General features: G+C 36.1%; 1 protein-coding gene across 1 annotated transcript in view; it reads right to left on the reverse strand.

The window, feature by feature from the left end:
* The window catches only part of LOC139743393 (uncharacterized), a 75,085-nt gene that overhangs the window by 48,343 nt on the left and 6,584 nt on the right, over window positions 1–20,158 (reverse strand). The window contains exon 4 of the mRNA XM_071653878.1: window positions 15,506–15,591. Coding sequence (XP_071509979.1) covers window positions 15,506–15,591 — 86 coding nt within the window. The remainder of the gene's footprint in view (window positions 1–15,505; window positions 15,592–20,158) is intronic.

Below are 20,158 nucleotides of genomic sequence, written 5' to 3' on the forward strand. Positions count from 1 at the left end.
TTAGACTATGATGATGAACTTCATAATAAAAAAAAAAAACATTTCCATCTCGATGTGAGGCAATCTGCATGAAAAGGATGTAGTTTCAACTCGTTCTCACATTGTACTTCACATGCCTCACAGGTTCATATTATTACATACATAGAGGGCACTCACTCCTCTTCAGGACCACTTTGCCACTTGAACATTCAACTGAAGTGAAACCGAAAAATGGCAAGCCTTTGGTTCCGTCAACTCTCAATAGGCCAATTAAAAGAAAATGGACTTAAAATTATTACAGATACCATTTAGGTAATGTGATCCTACAATAGCCTGTCACTTCTGCTAAAGAGTGTGTTAAAAGGAATTTGTGTCGAGGGGGAAGCTGCTCATAACGTGATGAAAAGAAATAAATTGAATTGGATAATGAAGAAATAAATGACAAGCCTTTAAGTCTGTTGACTCTCGATGGGGTAATAAAAAATGTGACTAAAAAATTTCAGATAATACTATCCTTTGATGGCCTATCAAATCTGCTACATGGTACTTTAAAAGGAATTCATATCAACGACAAGCTGTTTTAATGTGATTAAAACAAAAACTGAATAAGATAATGAAGAAAATCTGACAATATGAATATCCATGGATCACTTACACAATCTCAAGGAGCCATCAAAATAACCAGCTCATCAACTCAATACTTGCTATAATCAAATATTTGGTGTATATAAGATAGACTATAAATGTACAAAATTACTGCTTGTCTCAATATTTTGTTAGACAGAATCAATTGCTTCTCTAGTCTTGGAGAATGAGTACCAAAAACAATGGCTAGATTTTGAGTTAAGTCACAATAGGCATTTTTATTAAAAAGTGAAAGAAATTAACTTCTCCTGCAATAAAGATGGTTGTTATCATAAATTGATGTGTGAATAATCATGTCCTTTGATGTCAAACTGAATGGCATGTTTAATAGATGACTTATCAACATTTAAATGGTAATTTGCTCATTCTTGAAAAATCTTGCTTCATGTGTTCCTTGTATACTTAAATGAATTTGACAAGTCACATTTAATATCTTATACTCACACAATCTTGTTTAAATTGCCTGGCATGTAACCTATTCCAAACAATCTAAAACTGGCATCGCAATGGTTGAAATAAGTAAGGTTGCAAATTATATTAACATTGTCACTCTCCTAAATCTTGAATTAATGACAATGAATATCACATTTTACAAACATTTTTATTTTCATTGTATATTTTCGAGTGAACACAAGGATTAGCATACATGTATAGATGTCAACTTAATATTTTTTCTTTATTTTCTCAAATTAAATGCAAATGAAATTTAAATGTGACACTTTAGATTATTGTTGAAAGATGTGGAGCAGATAAACACTCGTACAGACTTAATAAGGGCAAAAAATGTATAAAGTACAGTTTTACCATTATCCAATGCTTTTAGTTTTATGATTCTTGAAGTTGGCATTGCATTTCAACAAAACAATGTGCTGTACAACATCCTTACCTTTGGACAAATGAATCTATGAATAAACCTGCACTCTCAAAATTAACGGCTCTACCTGATCTACTCAAATGGTGAGTTGTGAATGATACATGGTAGCTTTAATACTTGACTGATCTCTTTAAAAATCAATCCAAACAAAAAGAAGAAACATTTCATGCAGACAGCAGATTTTAAAATGTCACACACACACACACACACACACACAAATCAAGAATGTGTAATATGTAAACATAAAGAGGTTGTGCAGATTATTTCACAGGCACAAAATCTAAACACACAGAAAATATTTATCAACAAGAAAAAAAATGTGGTTTAACTGGTACCTATCATTTCAAAATGTATGTGGTGACAAGTTTCATTCTTGTTTTCATATCAATTATGCATACAATATACATCGTAAAACAAAAACAAAGACCATCAATTTCACATTGGAGGCAATTTATGTTATCGCTGCTTCGGCTAAGAACACCCATCCACCCAAGGGGTAAAAAGATGAACCCACTGATGGTAAGGGGGTGCACGTGTGGTGGTTTTATCGTAAAATGTGGATTTTCATATAACTAGTGAGAGTGTCGTCAAGCGTTAACAAATGCTGTATACCAGTTTGCACTGATGTCTAAAGCTTTGGCATTCACCGAGGGATTCATTCTTACAAGCAACCTGCAAAGAAGAGAGGCATGGTTATTTGCAGCGAAGGTATGACACAGGATACAATGAAAACATTCATCAGGAACAGATGAATCCTTATGATGTAAAAAGTTGAAACACAATCACAAGTCACTGTCAAAAGAACACTGTTAGCTTATCAACAGAAAACACAGAGAATAATTTCTTGCAAAATCAAACTGAGAGACTGAAAATAACATTTTGCACATTGGTCCCTTTCTGATGTTGACCGTTTATAACATATCACTTCCTCGTGTGGACTGTAGGTGTCTGAATTTTTCAATGATATGAAGAGAATAGTGCATGTGTATAATGTTAAAGTTAGTTATGAATTTGAATTAAGGGAGAAGTGATGAGTGGGGAGGGCAGAGTGGATTCAACAATAGGAACGTGTCATGGTTTACTTGACTCTGAACACACGGGGGAGGTCTGAAGAAGATTTCATCAGTCTCCTATCACATTTCATTATCATTTCTTCATCTAAATTGCCCGCAGCATCCCTTTAAGGGCACTGTGTGAGGTTTAATATCCAACATAGGAAGAAAAAGTATGACTGTTTCAAAAGGAATGTTAGAGTATCAGTGCCTCCAAACCTCTGTAGGGCAAAGAAGTCGTCATCATGCAGGCATACGTAAAGGACACATAGGCGGAACCTAGCTGAGATGATAGACATGGTGCCTCAGCGTGATATGGATTATATGATATGGACGGGGTTACTATCTTTGGAGTATTTTGAGCCAAATCTGGAAACAAAAAATAAAAATGATGTCATTTTGACCATTGATCTAAAGAAGACTTACTCCTTCCCTCCAGTTCCTCACACTGTACTATCCTTAGCCATTGAGTCTTTCCTCAGCTCCTTTTATCACTTTACTCTTTTCAATAGTCCAGTACTATCTGGGGATAAGCAACTTGCTGCTGTTTTTGCTTGCATTTTTAACCCCATACTGAATGAAGCATACTGTATTGAATATTCATAAGACAGCCATACTGAATGACAGCTGATGATGGTTATCATTATTTTATATGCCATACAACTTATAATTATATTAATTCTATATGCCATATAATTTATACATCTTTTTTTCATACAAAGTTCTACCCTAATTTACAACTCAACCTTGATGGACAGTCAGTGGAACAAGCCAAAGCCCACTTTCCTTTCATGCCATGAGGAATAAGAAAAAGAAATTGGTAGGTCTAGAGGGCACAGGGGCCTCAGCCCAGCAAATGGTGGAGCTGATGCAAACGTTTTAGGAAAGGTTCCTGTGAAGGGAAAACACAACTCTGATATTTCCTTGATTTGACCCAATATTTAGTTTCCTACACAATCTGGCTGACCAATTTTATAAGTGGAGTAGGTTATTCTCTTCTTCTTCTTGTTTTGCCTTCAAATCAAATAATAATGATAATAATAATACAGGGGTACTTATAATGCGCCAATTCCACATAACTAACTAAATGCAAATTTCACAGCAAAATATCACAAAGGAATCTAAAGAATTCCACAAAATTATGGGTTGGAAAAGAATATGACAATTTGGATTTTAACTAATGAATTTATAGACATAAATAGTATAGTTAAAAACAATAATTTTTGGTTAAACATTCAATTGATACTTTCTTTAAAATAGGTCCGTTTTGCAGGAAATAGTAATTTCTGAGAATGACACTTGCTGATAAAATTGCATAATCTCTACACTAAGTGGAGAGGACTTTTGTTCAGATAAGCCCAGATAAGCACAGAACCTGCCCAAACGAATGGTGTGATTAGTTGTTCTGATCTACGTGTGCGTGTAGAAATGAATTACATGGTAATATCGCCTGACAGCACTCTCTTGATGCTGCTATGAGTAATGTTATCGACATATCATGCCAATGAGCACATTTTTGTTTTTTATTGCTTTGTGATGCAAACTAAACTTCCCAGTCATGGAGGGTGTGTACAGAGATGTCAAATTTGGAAGGTGTATAACATAGACAGCTGAGTTTGAGCATGTGTGTTTAATGACATGGTATATATACACATACAACATTGCCAACAGGAAGCAGCTGTGACTGCACAACTGCATTTAAAGACAAAGAATAAGCACTAGACCTGTACACAAATCATATTTTACCATGAAATACTGTCTACCTCAACAAGACTATACAAAATTGAGGTAAAAGAGAAAACTTTTGTACTGTAAAAGAGAAAATTTTTGCACCACTTAGTTTTCACCCTTGACTGAGTAAAAGATAAATTTTATGTGTTCTGGATTCTGCACAATAAACACATTGAATAACTAGTGTTACATTTCACACTGCATGCAAAATCATTTACATGTTTTTATTTTCATGCTAGTTTCTGGTCACATGAAAATTTCCACTTTTGCAGTATATGCAGAAAAAAAAAATGTGCTAAAACATGTCTTGTTTTTACAAACTTACTTAACTTTACTTGACAAGCTCATTTATTTGAGTCAAGCAAAATGGGCTGCTATGTTTAGTACATAATTCAGCAGCTGCAAAGAGGCCGAGCACTGGTGGGGGTTTTCAATCTTGTTATGCTTTGCTTAAATAACTTTATGGGTATAAAGTGTGCAATGCATTGTTGAAATCCGACTATACCTCAGCCCTAGCTTGCAGGAACTTCATACTTTCTACTTCCCTGCATTTTTTTTTTTTTCAAATTGAGACAGATCTTCAGTGTGCTGTATTTCATACTTTTTAAAACATTCAAGATTCCAGTTTCCAGTTTAAGAGGTAATTCTGTCAAAATTGTAAGCCATTTGCAGTTTTGCCTTGAAAATTTACTTTTGGAAGTAAACATTAAAGGACAAGTTCACTTTCATAGACATGTGGGTTGAGTGAATGCAGCTATATTAGTAGAACACATCAGCGAGAGTTTGAGGAAAATCGGACAATCCGTTCAAAAGTTATGAATTTTTGAAGTTTCTGCTCAGTCACGGCTGGATGGAAAGACTACTATAGCTTGTGATGTCACATGAGTACAACGATATAAAGAAAGAATAAAGAAAATTCAACATATTTCCATTTTTCTCGCATAACAAAAGAACACTTGACTTCTCTCTTTCAAAAGGCAGGGGGAATGATATTACCCTCAACATACATCAGTAGCAAGTCAAAGAAATGTGCACTTTATTCAAAAAGTAAAGTTTTGTGAAATTCTCTTTTCATTTTCCCTATATAGTTGTACGCATGTGAAATCACACACTGTAGTAGTCTTCTCTTCCAGCAGTGACTGCGCAGATACTTAAAATATTCGTAACTTTTGAACGGATTGTCCAATTTTCCTCAAACTTTCACTGATGTGTTCTACTGATATTGCTGCATTCTCTCAATCCTTATGTATATGAAGGTGGACTTGTCCTTTAAACTCTTCATTACAACTGCATGACACACAAACTTAAATGTGCAGTCATAGCTCTGGCAATGTGAAGTAATAGGATGTAACATGATTTGTACATCATTACAAATGTCCTATCAGACTGACCACTCTGCAGGTTAAAGTATTGACCTTTGCTGTGATGGGTGAAACACAAAGTTATAAGGATTCTCAGAAAGCAGCATGTTACTTTTCTTGTTATCGAGATGAGTAAACTTTGAGGTAGCCTAGAAACATGGGGAATATTAATGGTACCGGTAATGGTGATAGTGACAATTTATCAAAAATCAATAAAATTTGCAGCCAGATAACTGAATTACAGAATTCTGTACATTGGGTAGTGACCTGAGATTATTAAACAATCATAACCCCATTGCTGTATAAAATCATACAATTATCACACAAATAAGATTGAATAACACAGTTACCAAAATTTCAAAACAGATCATTTATTTTCAGACAGTAGCATAGGAACGTAAGGGAGCGCTGGGTCCTTTCTCTCACTTGTTTTGTCGGGGGAACGAAGATAATGGGAAATTTGTTCTGTCTGCACAGCACTAGCTCTTCACAACCACAGGAAATGAATATTGAGGTCTCAATGAGTGGGCTAATAAATGGCTAATTGGTCTAATCCCACTTGGTGTATTTCTCGTTTCATCTACTCAGCATAGCCGGGACTTAGAGATCTATGATTACGATAACGGATTGGGGACTGACGTCAAGGTTTTGGGTGTAGGGTAAGGGTTTCTGGGCTGGAGGAGGGTTTAAGTCCAGAAAAATGGACTCTCCTGGTATGATGCACTGGACATGAGAGTAAGTAGACCATGCACAGGATTCAATCAAATTGATAATAAGAAAAGAAATGGGGCTTTAGTGTGACTAAAGCTAAGCAAATTCATCAGTACTCATACATCTTTTAATTTCTCTTTGCTTTTTTGTAAATCAAGTACTTAAAACAATGATCCCTTTGTTTAGACTCCATTGCATCTGGTTACCTGACACATCAGCCGGTGGCAATGTTGTATTCAAATTATCTACTGACACATTTTGGGTGAGACTGGTCAGGTGATATCCCGGTTACTTGTGGACTCAAAGAGTTCAAGTACCTCCACTTGCTTTATCTGTATGAGAGATCAGACTTGGTGTTGTACTGAATAGCTCATAGCAAATCAACTCAAATTTACGATTAAGCGGTCAAAAGCGGTTTAGTCACAACAGTTTATCCTTGGAGTATCTCAGTCTATTATCAAATAATGATATCTTGCAAGAGAATGAAGGTTGAGATTTGAATTTTTCTTCAATTTCTCTCCCTCTAACAAATGAAACTTGTAGGATCGCAACTGCTGATCTGTGATTTAACAAACATGTCCGAAAAAAAAGGAACCACGGGACTCAAAAGCAGTCGATGACAGGTTCGAGTCCCGTGGTTCCTGTTTTTTCCGAGATGTTTGTTTTTAAATCACAGATCAGCAGTTACCATCCTACAAATTTCATTTGTTAGAGGGAGACAAATTGAAGAAAAATTCAAATCTCAATGATATCTTGATTTGGCAATTATTCATCGAGAAAATCTACCTCAAAATTTTAAAACTCTGGTTTTGAAATGTGGATTCTTAGTTTTCATTATTGCTGCTGGTGTTTGTTCTTGTTTTTCTTTTTTAATCAGAAAAAAAAAATGTTTGACAAGAAGAAATCAAATCTCTACAATAAGTTGTTTGCTGAATCCATGGTTGACAAAGTACTTTTTCAGAGGACAGACAGAGAGAGACAACCTCCATGTACAGGAAACCCAGACTGACAGATAGTCCAGTCAAAATACGACAAAAAGTGGGTTAACCCACAACTAATTGCAACAGAAACGATTCCACTTGCATTTGACCCGGAAGAGCTATTAAAATAACGTATTAAAAGTTCCCTAAAATTCGAGTGGTGGATCAGTGTCTAATTTGCATAAAAATTCAAAATGGCCGCCATACAACCTGTTTATGCCTATATCTCGGGATACGTAACCAATAGAAAGTAAATTCCGGTTTCTAAACTTATGTTTTTTAGGTCAAGGAATACAATTATGTTATCTGTAGCAACTTTCAAGCATCCCTTTATATATTTTTTGCATATATTTGCATATAATTATATGCAAAATGGCCGCCATATCGCCTGTGCAAGCCCGTATCTTCGTATACCATTAATGAAGTACACTCAGGAATAAGTCGCTATATATCTGGACATAAAACCCACAAAAAAAAAAATATATATATATATATATATTCTGGTGTCTAAACCTATGGTTTTTTTTTAGGTCAGGGAATACAATTATGATATTAGCAGTAACTTTCAAGCTTCCCTTTATACATTTTTTTGCATAAATTTGCATTTAATAAATGCAAAATTGCCGCCATAATTCCTCTACAGGCTTATATCTCTATCTGTAAAAGGTTCCCAGTGGTGGTGTCTATGGTCTTAATTTTACTGCTGAAAGTCACTGTTGTAGAAAACGTTCCAATCAGGAATAATTACCTATATTTCACTAAAAATGTGCATATATTTATACATAAATCTATTCAAATTAAGAGTAGCTTATATCCGTAAGCTACTCTACAAAAGTTTCATCAGTTTGGACATTTGTTTAGAGAATGTTCTTGTCATATATTATCAGGGTACCATGTCACTCACTCACTTTCTGAATAAAAGACCCAGGGGTCTAGCCCTCACTGAGTATCTCAAGTTCACCTTCCATCCATTCTTACAGACTATTACTTGGGAGAGAGGAAATTGGAAGACTTTGGGAACCTCTAGGGCCATATCTACAAGCCTTTAGGGACCTCCATGGTCCATCAGGAGGCATGATGTTCATATTCATGACACTAGCAATAAATGCACCCACAGTACTAAGTTTGTTGAAAATTTGACCATATGTTTTCAAAAAGAGGATTAAAAATCAAAAGTGGCCCCCAATATATATATACATATATTTATATATATATATATATATATATATATATATATATATATATATATATATATATATAATAGATGACGAAGTATGGTGGTAATGCACTTCAGTTCAACAGTGCTATTTATTCAGACCAAATTTTCGACGGACACATTCGTCTTCCTCAGGATCGACAATGACAATTGTGAAGAAAGACGAATGTTTTCGTCGAAAATTTGGTCTGACTAAATAGCACTGTTGGACTGAAATGCATTACCACCCTAATTCGTCATCTTTTCTGTACTGGTACCAACACATGGATTACAAGTATATATATATATATATATATATATATATATATATATATATACAATGTGTAATATTTCGAAAACAAGTTAAACTGCGAAAGTAAACTTAAATCTATATGCAATCTCCAAGATATTCCACTTTGTACATTATACCTAGCTCTGTTACACTTGGTTCTACTTTTGTGCGTGTGTGTGCGTGTGTGTGTGAGGGTGTGTGTGTGTGAGGGGAGTTTTTTTTATAATAGATTCCTTAATTTCGGGGTTCTGCGACCTTTTGGACATGGTGTCTATTTGAACACCTTGAAAGTTTATCATCCTTGGGATGCTACTTGCCTAGTTTGTTGAAAATCTGTCATACATGGGTTTTTTAAAGAGAACCTGGAAATGGTTTTTGAAAATGTATGCATGACCGACGACCGGACAGTAGAATATAAATGATGGCTATTTGCAATATTAGCTTGAACCTTTTTTGCTGTCTTGAACCTTTGGCTAAGATGAGTTTAAAATCTAATGGATCAAAGTCACTTGATTTCAAGAAAACTTTCTTTCGTTTCCTGTACATTATTTTCATTTCCTAGCTTGTGATAATACAGATACTAAGGTATGTAATGTGATCTCTCAAAATAGAGATCAATGATAAAAGTGAAAAACGAGTATACAAAACTATAGCTTAAACTCACAGTGTTTTATGTGTTCACCACAAATTCTGGACTAGGATGGTGTGAAATTGCAGTTGATTAATTTAAAGCAAACAGGATCTCGGCTCCATTTCATACTGAAGCGTGGTAAGTCTCACGTTTGTTGTAAACTGTGTCGATGTCTTTCGAGAATGCTTCTTATTCGTAGTCACCAATTAGAACAGCATAATCTCACTCCTCACATATTTTAGAAATACAACATTACAAGTGTCTGTTATACTATAATGGCCCGCATCTGACACTGGTATGGGTTGTGTGCAGTCAAATCTGCTTGCCCTGCAACTATACACTGCCAGTTGCTAACATCCTGTCTTGCAGTTGCATCAGACTTTCTTCAGGAGTTCCTTAATAGCTGCAGCTTTGTCTATAGTGATCAGAACATATTTGATTTTTGATTAAACATCTTCCTCAAATCGTCCCAATTCCAATGATTGTATGTCATTTCCCTTCCACTGTTTAACTTGAAGAAAAGCTGCTACCGAGGTGGAGGGAAGGGACCTTTTGGAAGGGTTAGGAACAGAAAATCATGTTATGTATTTTCTTTTTTATCTGACTTAAGACTGCTTTTTCGCCAGCAAAATTGAATTCAGCCTTCATCACGCTGCTCGCATTTCTAAAAAACAACAACTGTGTGTTGGTGAAAATGTTATTAGTGCGAAGCCTCAATGCAATAGGAAACATTTCTTTTAATAAAGCTGCAGATACAACACGAAAAATGGTAAAAGTAAGACTTATAAGAATTTATATGTGTTGTATGAGCTTGAAGCCAATGAGAAGGATGCTGTTTGTATTGATCGACTGATGAATCCAGAGTACTAGTAATAGAAATGTTAAAGGGACATTCCAGACGATTTTCATAATTTCACATCATGTAGTACATAAATCGACAACTCCATGTATAGATTTGTGGAATTTATTGTGGTTCTTGATCAGAGAAACAATACTTTGAAAGACCTTAAATAAATTACACTGAACAAGGATGATGACATTGGAGGTTCACATATTTCAGAAATGTAGCAGTGTAATTCCATTACAATACCACTTGCTTGCGAGTTCACCTGTGTATAATCTATGCATGCCTTCTTCTTTTGTTCTGCTTCCTTGAGCCCCAATTAAAGCATTCTTATGGTGACTCTGCCATGTCATCATCCTTGTTCATTTCAATTTGTTCTAAATTTTGAAAATATTCTTATTCTTCAACCCAGTTATCATAAATTCTGAAACTCTGTCCTCTGTATAACTAATTTATAGTTTTTCAAATGTAAAAATCTGAAAGTCATCCGGAGGTCTCCTTTATAAGGCATTTCCTTTTTTTCTTTTTCTTTGTATCTGGCTGTAAATCACAATGTTTTACATTTTCAGTGAGTCACTGGGTGAAACCGTGCAAAAATATGACAAAATCCACTTTCATACAAATTATCACGGTCATATGCTTCTCATTGATAAACATGCCTTTACCAAAAGTTTTGCAACAAAGGACACAAGTATCAACTAAACATGGATGTAAATCATCGCGGGTAAGAAAAAAGATGTTTGAAAAAAAACCCTGCTGAATGATTAAAGACCAATTTTTGTGTACCGTAAGCACACTTTGAAAGCTATATGAGATATGTCCAAACTCATGAAAATTTTGTAGAGTAGCTTATGGATAATCATGAACTTGATGATATGCCCCCCCCCCCCCTTTGGCAAAAAAAAAGAGAGAAGAAATAAAGAATTGCAACATAGACACGAGTAATAAGCAGTAAACATGAGGGCAAATTACAAAACATAATACATTAAATATCATGCAATCATGAAATATTTTAACGATTCCTACTACATAATTTCAGACTTTAATGTTTGTGTACCTATTGAGCACACTTTGGAAGATAAGTTGAATTTACAGTTAAATAAAGGTATGTTCTATTCGATGCTACTTACAGTTGTTTTCTGTTTTGAGGCTGTATCTCAAGAAAATGTGAGTACAATGTAATACAATACTTTTGATAAATGCAAGAATATACACACTAGGAGTAGGATAATCATCAAGGTTTTAAATGGTATTATAACAATTTTCCCTTGATATCTTGGATGAGACATTACAATACAATTAACGTTCTGCAGCTTGTATTCGTATATCTGAAATCGTATTCACGGTAGTAATTTGAATAGATTTATGTATAAATATATGCAATTTTTTAGTGAAATATAGGTAACTATTCCTGAGTGGAACGTATTCTACATCAGTGATTCTCAGCAGTAAAATCAAGACCACAGACACCATCACTAGGTACCTTTTACAGATAGAAATATAAGCCTGTAGTGGCACTACGGCGGTCATTTTGCATTTAATTGAATGCAAATATATGCAAAAACTGTATAAAGGGAAGTTTGAAAGTTACTGCTTATATCATAATTGTATTCCCTGACCTAAAAAAATCTATAGGTTTAGACACCAGAATCTATTTTCTGCGGGTTTTTTTCTAGATATATAGCGACTTATTCCTGAGTGTACTACATTAATGATATACGAAGATACGGGCTTGCGCAGGCAATATGGCGGCCATTTTGCATGTAATTATATGCAAATATATGCAAAAACTATATAAAAGGATGTTTGAAAGTTGCTATACATAACATAATTGTATTCCTTGACCTAAAAAACATAGGATTAGACACCGGAATTTACTTTCTGTGGTTTATATATCCCCATGCAGATATAGGCATAAATAGGTTGTATGGCGGCCATTTTGAATTTATGCAAATTAGACACTGATCCACCACTCGAATTTTAGGGAACTTTTAATATGTTATTTTGATAGCTCTTTCGGGTCAAATGCAAGTGGAATCGTTTCTGTTGCAATTAGTTGTGGGTCATTTCATATTTTGACTGGACTAAGAGGAAGCCATTAGCCCCCTCTGGGCCAGCCATGCCACTCTTTAATGAGTCTCAGGTGTACACTTTGGTCTACCACTGAAGTACCAGATAACTTTAGTAGTCATCTTTGATTGGCAATCTCAAGTCCAATCAATTCCATTAGAGATGTTGTTTAATAGACAGAGAGGCAAATTTCCATACAAATGGCATGGTTTATACATTTTTATGACTCCTCTGATTTTCAACCATAACGAAAATTCTCTATACCCTTCTACACTGTCAGGTGTTGGTTTTCAGTTTGTTAAAAATCCCATGGAAAAACTTCAGATACAATACAGAATTTTCAGAGCAAGTGAGAGAGCTGAAAAGCTTTCAATTTTATGATGTAATCTATGACCTCACCTTGTCTTTTTTTTCATGATATATTTGTAGAATAGTTGGCATCCATAAATGTTTATCAAAACTTGTGATATGATTTTGTGAAATAGATGACAGAGAAGTGTGCAGAACTTGTGACATGATTTTGAAAAATAGATGACACAAAAGTGTACAGAACTTGTAATAATGTTCTGCATCAATCAGGGGTGCTATTCACTCTTTGTTCATTTTCACATCATCTCATGGCACAAATTTATCAGCAATGATAACAAAAAGTGTGTAGAGAATGTTATCTATGTTTTGTGTAAAAACATTCCAGGGCGATAAGCAGAGTTTTCAGTGCCCTAAACTCTGGGTCTCCCATCATTTTCTTTTGGAAAAAGAGATTCTAAAACAAGAAGTGTCTCATGACCACGACAGGATGTCATTTGAGCCCTGCGCCTGGCCTAAAAATAAAGTCAGCACCAAACGAGAGTTCATCTGCATACCACAAAGAGACAGTTCACTTCAAAGAAAGAAAAAAATAAATTGATGATGCTTGAATGCATGTGTTGCTCTCCGATGATTCACTCCATGTTTTCGTTCACAATAGGGCTTTTTACACTTGCAAATTTTTGCTTAGTCCCGTACCAACGGTGGGGCTAAGGGGGGGGGGGGGGGGGGGGGGGGTCTTAGCCCCACCGTTGGTACCGGACTTTCCTTAGCCCACTTTCTGTTTACACTTGTTTTTGCGAAAGTGGGCTAGCCCCACCGATAATCCCGTAATATCTGGCCGTGCAAAATAGCAGGGTTAGCACCGCAATTGCGGTGCTAACCCCGCAATTGCGGTGACAAGCAAACGAGTGTAAACAGAACGAAAAAATAATCCGGGGCTACGAAGTCCGACCCCCCCACTGACCGATCAGAAACGAGGTAATCAAGTGCTGCTGGTGCGTGCGTGTACTTGTACAGTGCACAGCGTAATCATGAATATTCATGTGGTTTCGAAAGTACGGGGCTAAGAAATATGCGTGTAAAAAGGTCAGTTTTCTCCTTATCTAGCCCAGGACAAGAGCTTAGTACGGGATTTATTGGCGAGTGTAGAAAGCTGAAAAAATTGGTACGGGACTAACGATAGTCCTGGGTCAGAGAAAGTACGGGGTTAAGAAACACAAGTGTAAAAAGGGCTATAGTGGAACTGGCCTACCCTTCCCCTCTGCGTAGAAAACTTGATCTAAGTCCTGTATACACCATGTATCCAGCGAGTCTAATTTTTTGCGAATAAGGACTTCCTGACAACTTTGCGTGTGGTTAAATTCCTGATCGTGGAGTACTGCACTGGACAGAGAAATGTATGGCTGCACGTTGCATTCATGTTGTGGTCAGAGTTGATATTTTCATATGTTGCTTTTTGTGAATGACACCTGCAAAATTTGAAAAATTAAAAACCATGCAAAATATATGGCCTATGCAGTATCTGGTATATTAATGCACATCATAGTATAAGTAAGACTACCTGTACGGTAATGTAATGTCAGTGATTGATATTCCACCTTCTAATCCCTCCCCCCCCCCCCAATGTATCATTGTTTTAATGATACCAATGGCAGAACAAATATTTTTTAATCAGATGTTTACAACCTAAATTCACAGTCATTACATGTGATGTTACATCTTAGCTAATCCTGTCGAAATACACACAACACGAGCCTGCGGGACGGACGGAGTGCGGTTTTGCAGTAAATCCAGTCACTCTTCGCAGATCACGAGAGATAGGGTATTATAACCATCTCTTCCTCTCCTTTGTCACTGAGCCAAGAGAAGGGATATTCCCCCACATCAGCTGTCACAGAACTGAGAGTCACCGAGCCCCGTCCCATCCCCTACTCCAGTGATTCAAGTGCTGTTCTTGGCTACAACTCCCAAGCTGCCGCTAGCAGCGGAACTGTCCCGCAATGCCAGGTAGACGACATATTCCTTGAGATCGTCTGGATCTCGGCCTTACCAGGTCTCTTCCTTAACCACCCTCAATTCTCAGTCACATGGCTGGAGACTCACATTCAGTCTCAACTCATAACACATTTACTAAAGCAATATGTTTTTTCTCTCATTTTTGAAATAAAATAGCATGCAAAAGGTATGTAGCATCTCCCATCAGTCAGCACTTCCGTGTCAAATAACCTGATCAGCAGTTCAGTCAATGGTAGAAATATCGTAATGACTAGTTATTACAGTTACACATATGTGACCACATAAGAGATCATAGTTTTGATGAAAAGATACAGAATAGGAACAAAATCGCACATGAACCACAAAATCATGACCACATTGCTGTTGAGGTTATCAACCACAACTCAAAATGAATCATACCTACTTCAAGAGGAAACCTGTTTTACACTTATATTTTCTCTGTTGAAATCCTGTGATGAAATTTAACTGTGAATATGGTGTCATTTTTAAACCCTATATAATCAGAATAGAAACTACATCAGGTGTCCCCATCAACCTCTGGTATATCAATGTGTCATACGTCAATGTATGGTGTAAAAAACAACAACCCAAAAATCACATTTATACTCTATCATGGTGTACATCACATAATTTATCATTATGCTAGCATCAGAAAAGGCTCAAACTTTGCCCAATAAAGCCATGGTTATGGGCAGACACTCCCACTGTTTTTGTTGTTGTTGTTTGGTTGTTTGTTTTACTGAGACAAATGTCAGAGCTAGAGCCTGCCAGATAGCCCCATCACATCTCTCACACATGGCTGCCAAGACCCTCACCTGTTGTGCTGCTCTTCTTCTGTTTCTTCTGACGGAGGAGGGAAGTCTCTTTTCTGGAGAAACTGAGATGCCAATTTGGTAAGACTCTGCACATGTGGGGGGTAAAAAAGAGACAAAAAGTATAACAAGTTTGTCAAATGCAAAGTTTCTTTTGAATTCTATAACATGAATGATGCCTTGCTGCCATCTTCCACTGATATATTGTATACAATTTTGAGTATCATTAATCATTTTGTCACCGTTTCCCCTCACGCACAGAAATCTTACTTCAGTCAACTCATTTGAAATCGAGGAGGGCACTGACTCGGGGACTTTGAAATGTGTTCATGCCTTCCTCATTCCTTCCTCTATTGTTCAAGTAAAATGCATCATTTTCACTCCAGTGGTTTTCAAGAATGCATATTATGCACAGACACCTATCCTGCTTATTCATACATTTAAATTACATCAGGATACGGCCTTGTTTGGTGAGAAAAAAAAATGAAAAGGTTATGAAATGTCTCATTCTTTCATTTTCTCTGTGTAACTAAAAAGGGAAATATTAATCATTGACACTGAAGTGACTATCTAGAATACATGTATTCAAAACCAAGTCAACATCTGTACTGTGAAATGGAGCCAGTTAGAGATGTCTTTTTTTTCTTCTTCCATATTAACATTACAAACATTGCCAGAATGACTGGTGAAATTATTGTTATGACAGGCTTGTTTGTTGTAAGTATTATAATTAGAGTACTTTTACACAAACCATCCTTGTCAATCCGCAGCAAAGTTAGAAATATATCCAAACTGCACACTCAGATTTTTACACTACCACAGCCATGAAAGTTCATTGGGGTATATTGATTCTATCATAATGGTAGAATTCTGCTGTATGTGAATTAGTTTTATGTAGGGCAATCACTTCAACGGCAATAGATCATGTAAAAGTATCATGTAAAAGTATCATGAAAATATGAATCAACAGTATTTTGATTTCACAACAGGAAAAATATGACACAGTTGAATCTAACTTCACAGAGGAGAAACCTACACTGCTAATATTGCAAGTCAGGTAATACTGAGCACTCTGATATATTGTACTTGACTTTTTATGCGTGTACATCTCATTCATATACTGAGTAGTGACAGGACAGTAGACTGTCATGTAGAAGGTCACACTATGTTGCATTATAGTCAAGCACCATTTCAACTGGAGTGCTGGTAGAAGCTATTAACAAAATGCTTTTAACGATCTTCTCAATGTATCATGCCTAACAAGACCCCTGACTTAAAATACTAGACGCTGCTGTGAGACAAATACTGCAAACCAGTAGAGTTCAGTCCAATCATGTGAAAGGGACTGGTTAATATACAAATAATCTGAAATCTACACGACCAGCACGACAGCTTTTTATTTTGATCATCATGTAAACTCAATAAATTGTAACACAGTAAAGGCATACCGGTACTAGGTGTACACAGGACTCCCAGGGGGAGAGGCTTTTTACAGTACACGTACACACTCCAGTAAAGACACATGAGATCACGGTTACTACCACGGTCGTCAGGCTACTGACTAGCTTCCCGGCTGTGACTATTACTACCTCCATACAATACAGTCTTATCCTAGCCTATAGATAAAACTCGAGTGTTCCTCTTTTGAAAATACCTGTGCTCAACCATATGTGCACACTTTGGGCTACTATTTGATTTACAGTTTGGGATGCAGTTCTTTCATCAAATTGTGAACCAAACAATGAGTGTTTCTACAGTGGATGTACTGCACCGCATAGATATTTTCCCCAAAGGCCAAACATGTAATAGTGTGTGTGTGTGGGGGGGGGGGGGGGGGGGAGGGGGAGGGAGAGAAGTGTACTGTAAATCAATTGCAACAAATCAATATGGTACTCTTTTGATGTGACATGGAACATGTGAGGAATGACAGGAATGAATTATGTAGGACTTGCGAATCAACTACATACTGTACTGTATTAAAGGTTGTGGTACTGTTTAAAAACCACTGGGAGCTCGAGTTATCACATTTGATGCATATGTGTAGGTCTCATTGTATCACAAAATATCCTACCATATGAAAATTTCACAATAAAATATAATGAAATATCGCTGTTTTTCCCAATAAACCATACATTGTAACTGTAGACAGTTTATTTTAGAAGAATTTTATTGTAACTAATGTTCTTTTTTGGATCATTTACAATATTTATCATATTGATTAACACTTTATTACACTGATTTTTCTATCCTCACTAGCTCACATTTTAGAACTATTTTGAAGCACTAAAGCTGGATGTTTGTTTCATCTGCACATGGTAATATAATACCTTTAAAACAGTCCAGGCAGCTCAACGGGACTAGCCTTTTTTTCTCTCCATAAGTGTATCAATATGGCTTTGATGAAATCTAATCTTTATACCCGTGTTGCATTTCCTTTGATGAATTTGCTTTAAATAAAGGAATAATTTCCCTAACTTGAATGCAGACTTTAACCTGTTAAGGACAGACTGATTTTGCTATAACATGCATTTCCCATTGACACCTGCCCGAGTATACTATGGACTAGTCTTCAAAGGCACAGGGTTAATAAGTTAATCCCTGTAGTTGTGGAAATATTATGATCAATATCTTTTCAATCTTCCTGAGTGTTTCTTAAAATTTCCACTTTTCCTTTAACTATGACATTATATCAAAGCAAGGCAACATAAGATCTTTCTGAGAAACAAAAATAATTGATTTGATGTAAACTGTGGAGTAATAAGCACAGTTTATCATTACATGAAACCAAGGAGGTACTAGCTTGCCTAGTACCTCCTTGATAAAAACAATGGCAGAAGATTAATCAAATAAGCATAGTATCTGCCTCTAATTTCACCTTTATCCTTTGCCCTTGATTAACTTCCCTGCTGCAATATTTTTTACATACATCCTGTACTTGTATTTACTTTATAAAAAAAAATTGTTAAGTACTAATCAAACACATGTCACATTTTATCTTCAGCACCTATAGAGAGGTCAAAGGCGTGATTTTAAGCTAAGCTTCAGGCTCAAGACATTAAACCAAGTGTGAAAATGGGCTTAAGCAGGTGAGCTTGAAGGAAAAACGTTCTTCCATTCTAATCAAATTTTATAGAGTTAAGATCAAGAGTGGAATGAACCTGTATCATCATGCATTTAGCATCTATAAATTCTGCGTAATAGTTGTATTATTGGGGGAGCTTTGGCATCACGTAATTAAGGCCCTTAATTAACACCTTCCACTGTTTAACCTAATACACCATCTGTTCTTTGATGCATGAGAACTTACGTCATAAAAGATTAATTGGATTTTCTGTTTCAACATAATAATATAAAACATGCTATACACTTGCAAGTGTATATGGCCTGTACATTGTAGTTGAACCCATTCTGGGTCTACGACATGTAGCTCTTTACTTAGATCTTCCTATCTTGCAGTGGCAGTTAGCTATTGACCAATGCTCCATGGTTGGAAATGGTGAGCCTTCCAACATTGTCTCCAGGACAATGTTGTTTCAAACATTGTCTTGAAGACAACATTGTTTTAAAGGCAATTGTCCAACAATTGTCTTTAAGACAATTTAACCTTCGTATTACATCTCAAAGACGGGCTCTTACAGAACTGTTGTAATTTCGGCATTGTTACAAATTGTGTATTTTTTTTTTTATTATAAAGATGTTGTACTAGCTGTAGGAAGTAAATTTCCCTAATTCTCACCTCTAATGTCTGAAAACACACAAATTACAAATATTTAGCATTTACATTAAAAATAATATGAATTCAAGAAGATATGATAAACAAGAGGAAATGTGTTCTCACATTAAAAGTGAAAAAAAAAGGAACAATGTTTGCAGCACAGTGGGGCAAGCATAGCAATGTATGACATAAATATGGATTTATGTCATTTAAAATTTGGCTCCACCTTACAAACTTAAGATCAGGTTGGGGATAGACCAGGGCATCTTAAATGAGATTACCGGTACTCCCCTTAATCTTATTGTATTCATACAATGGCTGTTGCAGGAAGAAGAAGAAACAGCAAAGGTCAGGCAACCTTGAATAAGACTACACCCCCTTAAGTGGGTGTTTTGATCCCCCGTGACGTAGAGTGGTTTCTTTTGGACTACACACACAAACAGGCAAGACAGGATATTTGTACTAAGTCACTTACCGGACCTTCAGTGAGATCACCCTTCCTTCCACACAAACACTCTGTCGCACACTTTACATTTTACCTCATTTCTACGTTCAAGGGGGACCAGAGTTTAATCTTGTTGCAAGTAAACTGAATTGCACATTAAGCATTTTTTTATCAGTGTCTCACCATTCAATTATTTGATACTCCTCAATTTTGTTGACTTAATATTATGAAACTGGAAACAGACACAAGACACCTTTAAATTCCTGATATCTGTTAATGTCCATTTGGCATGTAACTTTTGAAGAAACATTACCCCCACCACCACCATAACCCAAATAAATAAACAAATAAAAAAATATGTAAAGCATATTTCCCCTCAGCACTTATTGCCTGTTTCCAAATCCTGTTCTGATAATGGATCAAGAGAAAACGCACGACTGGAAGTATGACTCAATTCTGACGTTACCTCTGACGTATGTCTAGTAAAGTGCGTATT

This window comes from Diadema antillarum, unplaced genomic scaffold (assembly GCF_040938485.1).
Source record: "Diadema antillarum isolate AM-2024a unplaced genomic scaffold, OU_Dant_1.0 seq00001076_RagTag, whole genome shotgun sequence".
Taxonomy (NCBI): Eukaryota; Metazoa; Echinodermata; class Echinoidea; order Diadematoida; family Diadematidae; genus Diadema; species Diadema antillarum.